Source organism: Passer domesticus, unplaced genomic scaffold (assembly GCF_036417665.1).
Source record: "Passer domesticus isolate bPasDom1 unplaced genomic scaffold, bPasDom1.hap1 HAP1_SCAFFOLD_37, whole genome shotgun sequence".
Classification (NCBI taxonomy): domain Eukaryota; kingdom Metazoa; phylum Chordata; class Aves; order Passeriformes; family Passeridae; genus Passer; species Passer domesticus.
Genome location: NW_026990149.1, coordinates 2,509,957 through 2,522,274, shown reverse-complemented (window position 1 = coordinate 2,522,274; position 12,318 = coordinate 2,509,957). Strand labels below are relative to the sequence as shown.

The following is a 12,318-nucleotide window of genomic DNA, read 5'->3' as shown; positions in this document are numbered from 1 at the left end:
CCTAGAAATCCCAATAAAACCCCCAGAATTTATGAGAAGCCAAAAAAATCCCAACAAAATCTCAGTAAAACCTCCCAAATTACAAAAAAACTAAAAAAAATTTCAATTAGCCCCCAAACACCCCCAGAAGAACACCCCCCACCAAAGTGCCAATAAAACCCCCAAAATCCAAAGCCCCCCCAAAATCCACAAAACCCCCCAACATTTCCCAGCATGTCTGCAGTCATTTCCAGGCGCTGCCAGTGGCCCCAGGAAGGTGTCAGTTCTCCCAGTGTGATCCCCCAGTCATGCCCAGAATATCCCAGGTGCCTCCAGCATGCATCCAGTCCTGCCCAGTTCCTCCATTCCTGCAGCATGATCCCAGTTTCTCTCAGGTGCTCCCAGTAGGCCAAAGTGTGATCCCAGTCACTCCCTTTCAACCCCAATATGATCCCAGTAAGCTCCAGTTGGATCCCAGTCACATGCCAGCCCTCCCAGTGTGGTCCCAGTATAATCCCAGTTGCTCCCAGTCAGGCCCAGTATGGGGGATGATGTGCAGGGTGTGTTCCCAGTCGCTCTCAGATTCTCCCAGTATTAGTCCAGTCCCTCCCAGTATGATCCAGAGATGAGCCCAGTGTGCTCCCAGTCCCTGCCAGTATGAACCAGTTGTGCTCCACATGGTTCCATTGGCTCTCCTTCACCCTCCGTTTTGTTCCAGTCACTCCCAGTATCTCCCAGTGTATCCCAGGTCCCTCCAGCATGTTGCCAGTCCCTCCCATTATTCCCCAGTATGATCCCATTTGCTGCCAAGCACTCCCAGTCAGCCTGAGTGCAGTGGCACTCACTGCCAGGATGATCCCAGTCACCTCCAGCATGACCCCAGTTGATCCCAGTATAAGCCCAGTTGTTTCCAATCCCTCCCAGCATGCAGCCAGCCACTCCCAGTTGCTCCTGTCATGATCCCAGTTGCTCCCAGCTGCTCCCAGTCACCCCCAGCATAATGCCAGTCACTCCCAGTAGATCCCATTTGCCCCTACCATGGTCTCAATTGCCTCTGCAGGCTCCTGCTCACTCCCAGTATGATCCCAGAATGATATCAGTACAAAGCCAGTACAGTCCGAGTGTGATTCCAGTATGATCCCAGAACAAACCCAGTAGAGTCCCAGTCACTCCCAGTATGATGCCAGCAGAGCCCAGTCCCTGGCAGTGCTGCCAGCGCTGGGATCCCGCAGCCCTCTGTGCGTTCCCCCCTCCCGGCTGTGCCGAGAGCAGCCCCAAGGGCTGGCAGTGCCCAGGCAGGCTCCCCAGCAGGGCCCAGTTTGGATGTGGGGCCCCCAGTTGTCGCAGTTTGCCTCTCCTTTTGCCCGGGCCGGCTTCCCCCCTTCTCCGCAGCGGCCGGGAGCAGCCGAGAGCCCCGCGCTGCCCGTGCCGAGCTGTGCCGGCTCCAGCCCCGCTCCTGCCGCGGCTGCGAGGGCTCCGGGAACGGGGCAGCGAGGGGGTCGCTGCTGCTGCGGGAGGAGGAGGAGGGAGGGAAGGGGAGGGATGAAGGAGGAGGAGGAGGGTGGGAGGGGAGATGGAAGAGGAGGGGGAAGGCGGAGAGAGAGCAGCCACAGAAGGAGAAGGAGGTGTGGTTAGGGAGGCGAAGGATTAGGAGGAGGCGGGGGATGGAATAGGAGAAGGGGCAGGAAGAGGAAGAGGAGGGACAGAGGCAGATCAAGGCTGAGCAGCAGGAAGCACGCGGTCGAGCCCTCCGTGCATTCGCAGCCCCCACCTGTGGGATCATCGCCCCCATGGCGCAGGTGAGCGGGGAGGGGGAGCTCGGGCCAGATATCCCGGGGGGTCCCTGGGCTGGGATTTTTTGGGGGGATGTTTGGAGAATGAAGAAGTGCAAGGCTGAGCGGAAAAGGCCCCTCGGGGGGACATCGGGGGGTGGCGGTGGCGGCTGGCGGCAGAGGCAGCCTGGAGGAGCAGAGCCCTGTGTCCCCCAGGAGCCCAAAGTGGGGAGCCCAGAGAGGGGGGAGCGCCGCCATGGGCGGGAGCCTGCAGAGGCTGGAGAGGGGCAGGGGGAACTCCTTGGAGCCCCTGCAGCCGAGAGCAGAGCATGAGGGGAGAAGGGAGCCCAAAAAGCCCCGGCAGCCCTGAATGGGGAGTGAAGAGGGGGCAGGTTTTGGGATTGCTGGGACTGCCAGCAGGCTGGGGAGGGCGGGCACCGAGGAGAAGGGGGACCCCCAATGCAACCATGACCCCAGCAGCTAGGACAGGGGGAACTCCCGAAGAGCAGAGGGGAGGGAGCAGGGGTGGGGAACTCCTGGGGAGGGTTTTTCAGCACTGAATCTTGGTGTTTGGGAGGTGTTTCTGGAGCCTAGGTTGCTGGTGACTTGTAGAGATTGACTTGGGCAGAAAGACCTTCAAACTCAACATGCTCATCCCTTGTTTTCCCCAAACCAGGATTTCCCATTGTCACTTCTTGTGAGGTAGTGAGGAAGAGGAAGATGTCCCTGGACATGGAGTCAGGTGAGGAGGAAGTCAGTGCCCCTTTGCCTCTCTCTCCTGCTGCATCTCCCAGCCCAGCACAGCAGAACCTCGTGGCAGAGGCCGTTTTGAGCGGCTCCACGGTGCAGGAGCCCAACGGGGAGGACAAGTCCCGGAGATGCCGCACGAGGAGGGGCTGCAAACGCAGATGGCGGGGATCTGAGGGGGAAAGAGCCAGCCTGGGCCGGGAAGGCGGCCGGAGATGGAGCCAGAGGTTGGAGCTGGTGGTCCATGAGGAGGTTCCTGATGGAGAGAAGCCCCACAAGTGCGAGGAGTGTGGGAAGAGCTTCAGGCACAGCTCCAACCTGATCAGGCACCAGAGGACCCACACTGGGGAGTGGCCCTACGAGTGTGATCAGTGCAGGAAGAGGTTTCAGACCAGCTCTGATCTCCTCGTGCACCAGCGCACGCACACAGAGGAGAGGCCCTTCCGCTGCCCCGACTGCGGGCAGGGCTTCAGGCGGAACTCCCATCTTGTCACGCACCGGCGCATCCACACTGGGGAGAGGCCCCACGAGTGTGAGGAATGTGGGAAGAGCTTCAGGCAGAGCTCCAATCTGATCCAGCACCAGAGGACCCACACTGGGGAACGGCCCTACGAGTGTGGGGAGTGTGGAAAAAGCTTCAGCCGGCAATCCCACCTGATTGTCCACCAAAAGATCCACTCTGTGGAGAGGCCCTACAAGTGTTCCAAGTGTGGGAAGGGGTTTCGGACCCGCTCCCATCTCCTCCAGCACTATCGGATTCACAGAGAGGAGAGGCCCTTCTGCTGCCCCGACTGCGGGAAGGGATTCAAGCACAAGTCCACCCTCGTCACCCACCGGCGCATCCACACTGGGGAGAGGCCCTACGAGTGTCCCCAGTGTGGGAAGAGCTTCTCCAGCAGCTCTACATTGACCCGACACCAACGGAGGCACCGGTGAGGGAAGCCCTGCGAGTGCCCCGAGTGCGGGAAGAGCTTCGTGCGCTGCTCCAGCTCCATCCCCCACTGCAGGAGCCACGCTGGGCACAGCCCTGGTGACCCACATTCCCTGTGATCCATGATGGGAACGCACCTGCCTGATTCTCCTCCTTCCTTTGGCTTTAATTTTTTTCTGTTCTTCCTCTCCTTGCCCTCCAGAAGGCATGAGGGATGGATCTGTCACCTCAAAACCACTCAAATCCCACTGAAAACAACTGAATTTTAACCCATAAAGGCTCAATCCCTCCTCAAATTGCTTGTTCCCTCCTCAAAAAACTCAGTCCTGGGCCGAACTCACTCACTTCCACAGGCAGCAGGGTGAGATGGGGTTGGAAGGGAATTGGGAGCAGTGGGATCCCAATTGGGAGTGGTGGGATGGGGATTGTGTGGGGCTGGCTGGGTGGGATGTATTTGACAGCAAATAAAACTTTCAGAGTTACTGATTTCTGTCCCATTCATTTTCAGTCAGTTCTGTTTGCAGAGTGCCGCCTTCTCAGCTGATTAATTTGCTATGAAATCCCATTTTTAAAATAATCTAACCCAAACAATCCAAAAACCAATATCCAAATAAAAGCACTACAATTAAATTTTTAAAAATATTTTGAGAGTACTTAAGGGTGTTATTAAAGTTTAATTGTTTGGTTAAAATGTAGGAGAAATTCTAGTGGTGCTTGGTTTTGTATTTAGTATGTTTGTAATATGAATTGTTTTACTAAGGTGTGTTAGATTGTATGTTAGTTTTATCTAATTTATATTAGTTATTGAGTTAAAACTTTCAACAGGTATTTCCTGGTATACAATTTGTTTATTTTTATTTCTGGATAATGGTATACTAATAGTTGTTGTTTTAGGTTGACTCATTATTGGATTATTGTAAGTAGAAGTCAAAGTTATTATATTTCATTTTTATTATAATTAATTTCATTTTAATGATATGTTGTTGATTTAAAATTTTAATGTAATTTATTGATAGGATTGGAAGGAAATTCAAGGACAGGAACAGTTTTTCTCAGCTGGGAATTGGAATTCCAGACCCTGGGATTGTGTGCAGGACCACACAGACTGCGATCAAACATGGACTGGGGCCATGTGGAATGGGACCATACAGATCAGGATGATACAGACTGGGATAAACTGGGTTGAAATTACACGGACTGGGGTGGCACAGACTGGGATGGCACAGACTGGGGTTGCACAGGCTGGGGTTGCACAGACTGGGGTTGCACACACCGGGATTGCACACACTGGGATCAGACGGGCTGGAAAAGCATTGGCTGCCTTTGGCTCCATCCACGTCTAAAGGCGGCCACATCAAGTTGGCTTCATCCTTCTTGGGGCTCCCCTCCCCCTCTTTCCCCCGCGCTCCCGCCCCTTCCCCATCGTTCCCCCAATCCCCAATCCCCTCCCCCGTGTTTGGGTTTGGGGGTTCCAGCCCCTCCTGCTCCGTTTGGGGGTCCCGACCCCCCTTTGGTTTAATTTGGGGCCCCGTCCCCCTTCTCCCCGCGCCCCCCGCTCCCCCCGCGGCCGGGGGCGCTGCCAGCACCACCAGTGCCACCAGTGCGGCCCCGGCTGCCCCCGCACGCCCCATCCCCATGCCCAGGGTCACCTCCCCCCTCCCCAAATTCCGCTGCCGGGGAGCGCTGGGCGCTGCGGCTCTGCCCGGCAACCGATGAGTCACAGCCGCGCCGGGCGCTGATTGGCTGCACATCGCCGGGCGGGGCCCAAGCGCCGAGCTCCCGCCCGGCAACTGGATCGGCACCAGCGCCGCGCGCTCTGATTGGCCAGCATCTCTTTTGGGCTGGGGGCGGCAGGAGCTGGGCACCCCCAGGAGCCCCTCGGCTTTGGGGCTCTCGATCCCCGCTCGGCCCTCGGGCCGGCCCTGGGGCCACCCCAACACCCCCGCCATGGGCAGGGTCCCGCAGCCCTTCGGAACCGCCAGCAATGGGCTGCGAGCGGCAGCAGCCGCCCCGAAAAGGGATTGAAGGGGCCGGGCCGGCAATGGGGGAGGCTCTGGCCATGGCTCCGCTCCGGCCTGCGCCGGGCTGCCATTGAGGGAGGCTCCGTTCAGCGCCTGCCGAGGGGCTGGCACTGCGGCAGGGGCTGGCACTGCGGAGGGGCCGCGGTTGTGGCCATGGGGCCGGGCCGGGACTGCGGCGGGGTCTCTCCCTGACACTGGGCTCCGCCACTGGCTCAGGGTCTCTCCCCTTCCCGGTCCCGATCCCATTCCTGTTCCCCATCCCGATCCCGCCGCTGTTTCCAGGGAATGGCTCCGATCTCAACCCTGACCCCAACGCCGGGGATTCAAACATTGGGGTCAAACACCCCAAATCCTGGGAGTTCAAACACCCCCAAACCCAAACTCAGGGATCTCAACCTCCCCCCATGCCCGAACCCCAAATTTCAGGATCAAACCCCAAATCCCAGATCCTGGGGTGTCAAACACTCCCCAGTTCCCAAAGGTTGGGGTTAAATCCCCCTGACCCCAAATCCTGGGGTTTGAAATATCCGGGGTGTCCAACTGCCCTGATCCCGAATTCTGGGGTCAGTCCCCACAAATCCCAAACCCTGGAGTGTCAAACCGCCCCAAACTCCAAATTCTAGGGTCAAACCTCTCCCAATCCCCAACGTTTGGAGTTATGACCCCCCCAACTCCTACCTCCCCCAAACCCACTCCAGTCCCGAGGCACAGTGGGGTTTGTTTGGGGTATTTGGGGCAGGTCCAGATGCAATGTCTGCAGAGAGACCCTGGGTACAATGCTGGGAAGAAAAGGGGGACTGGGGTGGGAATTGGGGGATTCAGGATGGGGAAGGATTCTGGGTGGGAAAAGGGGATTTAGGTGGGCAGGGAAGGAGTTGGGGCGGTGGGACAGAGTGTAGATGTTGCAGAGCAGGAATCCATCTCGGTGCAGGGGCAATGCACATCTCGGGGTGCAGGCTGCAGCCCGCACACACAGCTGTGTGCTCCGAGCGCCGCTCTCGCACCGAGCCTTTGCTCGGAGAAACTGCTGCACCCAGGGACAGAGATACGGGGCTGAACTCTGCAGCAGCGGAGAGGCTGCTGCGGGAAAACAGAGCAGAACAACCCGGGAACCCCTGCTAATAAAAAACACGAGCAGCAAACGTCAGGCGAAATCCGTGGAATTAATATGTACGAACCCGCGGTGCAATAGCACACGCGTGCATTCGAGAGGGAGACAGAAAGGGCTCTGGGGTTGCCGGAGGCACGCGTGTCACTCCCAGGGAGCGGCTCCCGGCGGCGCTGTCACAAACCCAGCGGCGGTGCAGCTTTCCCGAAGCGCGGAGTTTGTTCGCGCCGCGGATCCCCCGCGCTCCCCGCGCCGCCCGCGGGACCCGCCCGGCCCCGGCCCGGCCCCGGCCCGGAGGGGCTCGCTGCTCATTGGCTGCCGCGGCGCGGGGAGGCGGGCGGCGCTGAGGGGAGCCGCGCCCTCATTGGCTGGGGCGGGGCGGGGCGCGCCGCTATTGGCTGGGGGAGCCGGCGCGCGCGGCGGAGGCGGGAGATGGTGAGGGGAGGGCGGGGCAGGAGGGAGCTGAGGGGGGGCCGGGGGAAACCGGGGGGGTTTGGGGCGGGTCTGAGGCGGGCCTGGGGCGGCCTGAGGAGAAACGGGGGATTTGGGGGGATGGACGGGAAACAGGGGCTGTGCGGGGGGTTTGGGGGGCGTGAGGGGCTCTGAGGGGGCTTTAGGGAGCTTTGGGGGAGCTTGAGAGGCTCTGGAGCGTTTTCAGGTGCGTTTAGGGGCAACTGAGGGGAATTGCAGGGGTCTGAGGGGATTGTGGGTGGTTGTGAGAGGAACTGGAGGGTTCTGAGGGGATCTGGGGGGTTCTGAGGGGATCTGGAGAGAATTTGGGGGAGTCTGAGGGGATTTCCCAGGGTCTGGGGGGGTTGAGGGGTCTGAGGGGGATTTGGGGCAGTCTGATGGGATTTGGGGGGGTTTCAGGTGGGTCTGGGGTCAATTTTGGGGGGAACTGGGGGGTCTGAGGGCAATTGGGGTTTAGGCGGGTCTGGGGTGATTTGGGGTCTGGGGGCACCTGAAGGGGGGTGCCAGGGGGTGAAGGGGCCGCAGCCCCCCCGGCGCCCCCTGAAGCCCCCCTGTCCCCACAGAGGGGTCCCGGCCATGGCGGGGCAGGACCCCCGGCCCGACCACAGCATCTGCACCAACAGCCTGAAGGAGAAGATCCAGAAGGACGCTGGGGGGCTGAGAGTGTCCCTGGGTGTCCCCAGGGGCTCAGGCTGTGCCCTGTGTGTCCCCAGAGCTGCAGCGCTCTCTGTCCCCATTGTCACCTGTCCCTGTGCCAGCTGTCCCTGTGTCCCCAGAGCTGGAGAGCAGTGTCTGTCTGTGTTGTCCCCTGTCCTTGTCCCCAGAGCTGGAGCAGTGTCTGTCTGTGTTGTCACCTGTCCCTGTGTCCCCAGAGCTGAGCAGTGTCTGTCTGTGTTGTCCCCTGTCCTTGTCCCCAGAGCTGAGCAGTGTCTGTCTGTGTTGTCACCTGTCCTTGTCCCCAGAGCTGGAGCAGTGTCTGTCTGTGTTGTCACCTGTCCTTGTCCCCAGAGCTGAGCAGTGTCTGTCTGTGTTGTCACCTGTCCTTGTCCCCAGAGCTGGAGCAGTGTCTGTCTGTGTTGTCCCCTGTCCTTGTCCCCAGAGCTGAGCAGTGTCTGTCTGTGTTGTCACCTGTCCTTGTCCCCAGAGCTGGAGCAGTGTCTGTCTGTGTTGTCACCTGTCCCTGTCCCCAGAGCTGGAGCAGTGTCTGTCTGTGTTGTCACCTGTCCCTGTCCCCAGAGCTGAGCAGTGTCTGTCTGTGTTGTCACCTGTCCCTGTGTCCCCAGAGCTGGAGCAGTGTCTGTCCCCTCGCTCTGTCCCTGTGTGTCCCCAGAGCTGGAGCTGTCCCTGTGCCTGTTGTCACCTGTCCCCGTTGCTGCCAGAGCTGAAGCAGTTCCTGTCCCTGCTGTCCCTGTCGCTGTCCCCATTCTCACGGTGTCCCCAGAGCTGGAGCAGTCCCTCTGGGCCGTGTTCTCCCAGTCTGGGTGGAGTTTGGACATTTTGGTGTGGCTGTCCGCAGTGTCACTGTGTTTCCTCTGTCCCCAGAGCTGGAGCAGTCCCTGGGCGCCATTTTCTGGCCCTTTGGGCAGATTTTGGACATTTTGGTGCGGCGCAGTCTCCGCCTGCGGGGCCAGGCCTTCGTCCCCTCCGAGGAGATGAGCAGCGGCACCAACGCCCCGCGCTCCCTGCAGGGCTTCCCCTTCCACAGCAACCCACGGGAGACAGAGACTGGGGCAGTTCTGGCATCTTGGGAAAGAACGGGAATTCTGGGCGAAAACCGCCCAAATCTGCCCTCAGATATCCCCAAAACCCAACCTGAAATCCCTCCAAACTCACCCTGAACACCCCAAAGCTTCCCCTGCTACGACAAGCCCATGGTAAGACAGAAATTCAGAGGGGAATCCTGGAATTCTGGGGAAAAAACCAAATCCTGGAATTCTGGGGAAAAAAAACCAACCTAGAATTCCCCCAAAATCCCCTCAGGAATCCCTGAAATCTAGTTGGGAACACCCTGAAAATCCAGCCAGGAACCCCCCAAAGCTTCCCCTTTTATGAAAAGCCCCATATGAGACAGAAGTTCTGGGGCAAAAAACTGAAATTATGGGAAAAATCCCCAAATTTTCGGGGGGAAAAACTGAATTCCTGGGAAAAAAAAAACCCTGCAAAATGCAGCTTCAAATGTCCCCATATCGAACCAGAAACCACCTGAATTCACCCCAAATCCACCAAAACTTCCCCTTCTACAACAAGTTCATAGTCAGACAGACCAAGAAGACGTCCTGAAATTCTGGGGGAAAAAATCCCTACAATCCTTGGAAAACACCCAAATCCAGCCAGGAACCCCCCAGAATTCACCCTGAATTTCCCAAACCTTCCCCTTCTACTCTACAGTGAGACCCAAACCCAGGGAAAAATCCACAGATTCTGGGGAAACATGAAATTTTGGGCAAAAGCCTGAAATCTGGGGAAGAAATGGAAATTTCTTCCAGAAATCCACCCCCAATCCCCTGGGAATGACCCCAAATCCCTGTTGGAACCATCTAAGTTCCTCTGAATTCCCCCAAAATCCTTCTGAAATTCCCCAAATTCCTTCTAGGACTTGCCAAAATCCCTCCAAAACGTCCCTAATTGCTCTTGGGACTGCCCCAAATCCTGTCTGGAACCTCCCCAAATCCCTCAGAAAGCCCCAAATCCTGCCCAGATCCCCTCTGAATTCCCCCAAACCCCTCAGAAAGCCCCAAATCCCCTCTGGAACCTCTCCCAGATCCCCCCAAATCATGGGGAACACCCCCAAAACCCCCTGAACCATCCCCAAATCCCCTGGACCCACCCCCCAGTCCCCTGGAGCCTCCCCAGATCCCCTCTGGAGCCTCCCCAGATCCCCGGGCAGCCCCGCAGAGCCCTGGCAAAGCCCCAAATGCCTCTGGGCAGTGCCCGCAGTCCCTGCTGGAGATGCCCCAAGGGCCCGGCATGGCCCCGATGCCCCGGGCGGGAATGTGCCGTCCCAGCGGATCCAGCACGCCCGGCCGGGCTCGGCCAGCGCGGCCGAGGGGAAGGGAACGTTGGTGGAGCGGGAGCGGGAGCGGGACAAGCGCGGAGCCAAGGGGGGAGAGGCCCCGGCCCCAAAGGGAGCGGGGCCGGAGCGCAGGGGCAGCGCAGGGGAGGGAGGCTCTGCTGGGGCTGGGGCACTTTGAGGGGTCCGGGGGGATTGCTGGGGGGGCTGGGGGAGATTCTGTTGGGCTCTGCGGGGATTCTGAGGGAAGTTCCTGTGGGGATTTTTGGGTGGATTTCCTCAGACTTTTGGTGGGATTTGAAGGGATTTGGGGGCATTTTTGGGGGGATTTGAGAGGGGTTTGGTGGGATCTTGGTGTGGATTTCTTGAGTGGATTTGGGGAAATTTTGTGGGTTTGGGGAAATTTTGGTGGGATATTTTTGGTGATTATGAAGGATTTTTTGTGTGGATTTGGGGATTTTGGGGGGCATTTTTGTGCAGATTTTTAAGTGTGGATTCTGTGAGATTTCATGGGGATTTAGTGGGACTTTTTGAGGGATTTTTCTGTGGGATTTTGGGGTGATCATTTCAGGGTGATTTTTGTTGGGATTTTCAGGGATTTCTGTGGGATTTGGGGTGAATTTTGTGAAGATTTTTCCATGATTTTTTTGGGGTATTGGGAGGGATTTTTGGTGGGATTTTGAGGGATTTTTGTGGGGACTTTGGGATGGATTTTTTGGGTGAATTCTGAGGGATTTTGCAAGGATTCTACGATGGATTTTGGGACAATTTTTGTGGAATTTTTGTGGGGATTTAGCTGGGCTTTGGGATGGATTTTGTGGGCTTTTTAGGATTCTTTGTGGAATTTTTGTGGGGATTTGGGGGGAATTTGTGGAATTTTAGGGGGATTTTTTAAAGGAGATTGTTGTGGGATTTTGGGCAGATTTTGCACAGATTTTTCTGGGTTTTTTTTTTTTTTTTGCATTTTGGTGGGATTTTTGTTGTTTTTCTCAGGATTTTGCTGGGATTTTGGGGGGAATTTTGTGATTTTTAGGATTTTGGTGAGATTTTTGTGGGTTTTTTGTTTGTTTTTTTTTTTTTGTTTGTTTGTTTGTTTTTTGTTTTGTTTTGTTTTATTTTCTTTTCTTTTGGGGTTTTTTTTTGGTGGGATTTTTTGTGGTTTTTCTCGGGATTTTGGGCAGAATTTTTGGTGTGTATCCAGAGTGACTTTCGGCAGATTTTGGGCCTGACTGGGGCAGGTTTGGGGCAGATTTGTTGCCGATTTTGGGGTTTTATCCCGTTTCCCCAGCTGTGGGAAAAGCCCCGAAGCACATCCTGTTCCTGCCCCAGCTCCCTGACGAGCCCAAGGAGCTGATGCTCTCCGTGCTCTGCACCCAGTGAGACCCGGGGCAATCCCGGCATCCCGGGGATTCCGGGGATCCCGGGTGGGCTCTGGGCGTTGGGGGATTTTGGGGCTTGGGGGGTGAGAGGGGTGAGGGGGGCTTGGGGCTGGATTGTTTTGGGAAAGGATCGGGATTCTGGGGGGGAATGTCTGGGGTTTTGGGGGGAATTTCCGGGTTTTTGGGGTTGAATTTCTGGGGTTTTGGGGGAAAATAGCAGGATTTGGCAGGAGAAGGAAATTCTGGATTTTTTGGGGAACATTTCTCCATTTGGGGGGGAACACTCACGGATTTTTTGGGGATCATTCCCGGGTTTCTCAGGGAACATTCCCGGGTTTCTGGGGAACATTCCTGGGTTTCTCAGGAACATTCCCGGGTTTCTCAGGAACGTTCCCGGGTTTCTCAGGAACGTTCCCGGTGTCTGGGGCTCTCCTGGCCCCGTGCCCATCCCAGGTTCCCGGTTCCAGGAGCTGCGCTGGTGCCCGGGCGCCGCGACATCGCCTGGCTGCAGTTGGACACCGAGGTGCAGGCGGGCACCGCCCGCGAGGCCCTGCAGGGCTCCAGCATCACCCAGAGCAGCGCCAGGAAGATCTCCTGCGCCAAAAGGTGACCCACAGCACCCCAAACCCCACCTAAACACCCCCGGATCCCATTGAAACACCCAAAAATCCTATAGAAACCACCCCAAAACACCCTAAACGCTATAAAACTGCTCCCAAATGCCATAGAAATACCCCAAAATAAAACTGCCCCAAAAACGGTCCTGAGCTTCCCCAAACCCCCCACCCTGCTCCCCCAGGGAAGTCAGCTCACCCCAAATCCTCCTCTTTTATCCTTAATCCTCCTTCTTTTATCCCAAGTCATCCCTTTTTTGGCCCAAGTCTTCCTTTTTTTCAACCA

At 57.2% G+C, this 12,318-nt stretch overlaps 1 protein-coding gene, 1 long non-coding RNA gene and 1 pseudogene across 2 annotated transcripts; 2 read left to right on the top strand and 1 right to left on the bottom strand.

Annotated features, from left to right (window-relative positions):
* LOC135292575 (zinc finger protein 208-like) overlaps window positions 1–12,318 on the bottom strand; it is an 837,577-nt pseudogene that overhangs the window by 446,034 nt on the left and 379,225 nt on the right.
* LOC135292609 (uncharacterized) lies at window positions 1,645–4,783 on the top strand. Its single transcript, XR_010354840.1, has 3 exons — window positions 1,645–1,778; window positions 2,428–2,493; window positions 4,446–4,783. It is a non-coding gene; the product is annotated as an uncharacterized LOC135292609 (long non-coding RNA).
* On the top strand, window positions 7,606–12,028 carry LOC135292480 (U1 small nuclear ribonucleoprotein A-like). Its single transcript, XM_064406681.1, has 6 exons — window positions 7,606–7,692; window positions 8,580–8,728; window positions 8,888–8,903; window positions 10,035–10,176; window positions 11,328–11,415; window positions 11,872–12,028. Exons 1-6 carry the CDS (start codon window positions 7,606–7,608, stop codon window positions 12,026–12,028), a joined length of 639 nt encoding a protein of 212 aa, XP_064262751.1.

What these genes read in the sequence shown, in the direction of transcription:
- LOC135292480 (XM_064406681.1), top strand. Translation starts at nt 7,606, where the DNA reads ATGGCGGGGCAGGACCCCCGGCCCGACCACAGCATCTGCACCAACAGC. An exon ending in AGGACGCTGGGGGGCTGAGA is followed by an intron (nt 7,693 to 8,579) that starts GTGTCCCTGGGT and finishes CCAGAGCTGGAG; the next exon opens with CAGTCCCTGGGCGCCATTTT. An exon ending in CTCTCCGTGCTCTGCACCCA is followed by an intron (nt 11,416 to 11,871) that starts GTGAGACCCGGG and finishes TGCCCATCCCAG; the next exon opens with GTTCCCGGTTCCAGGAGCTG.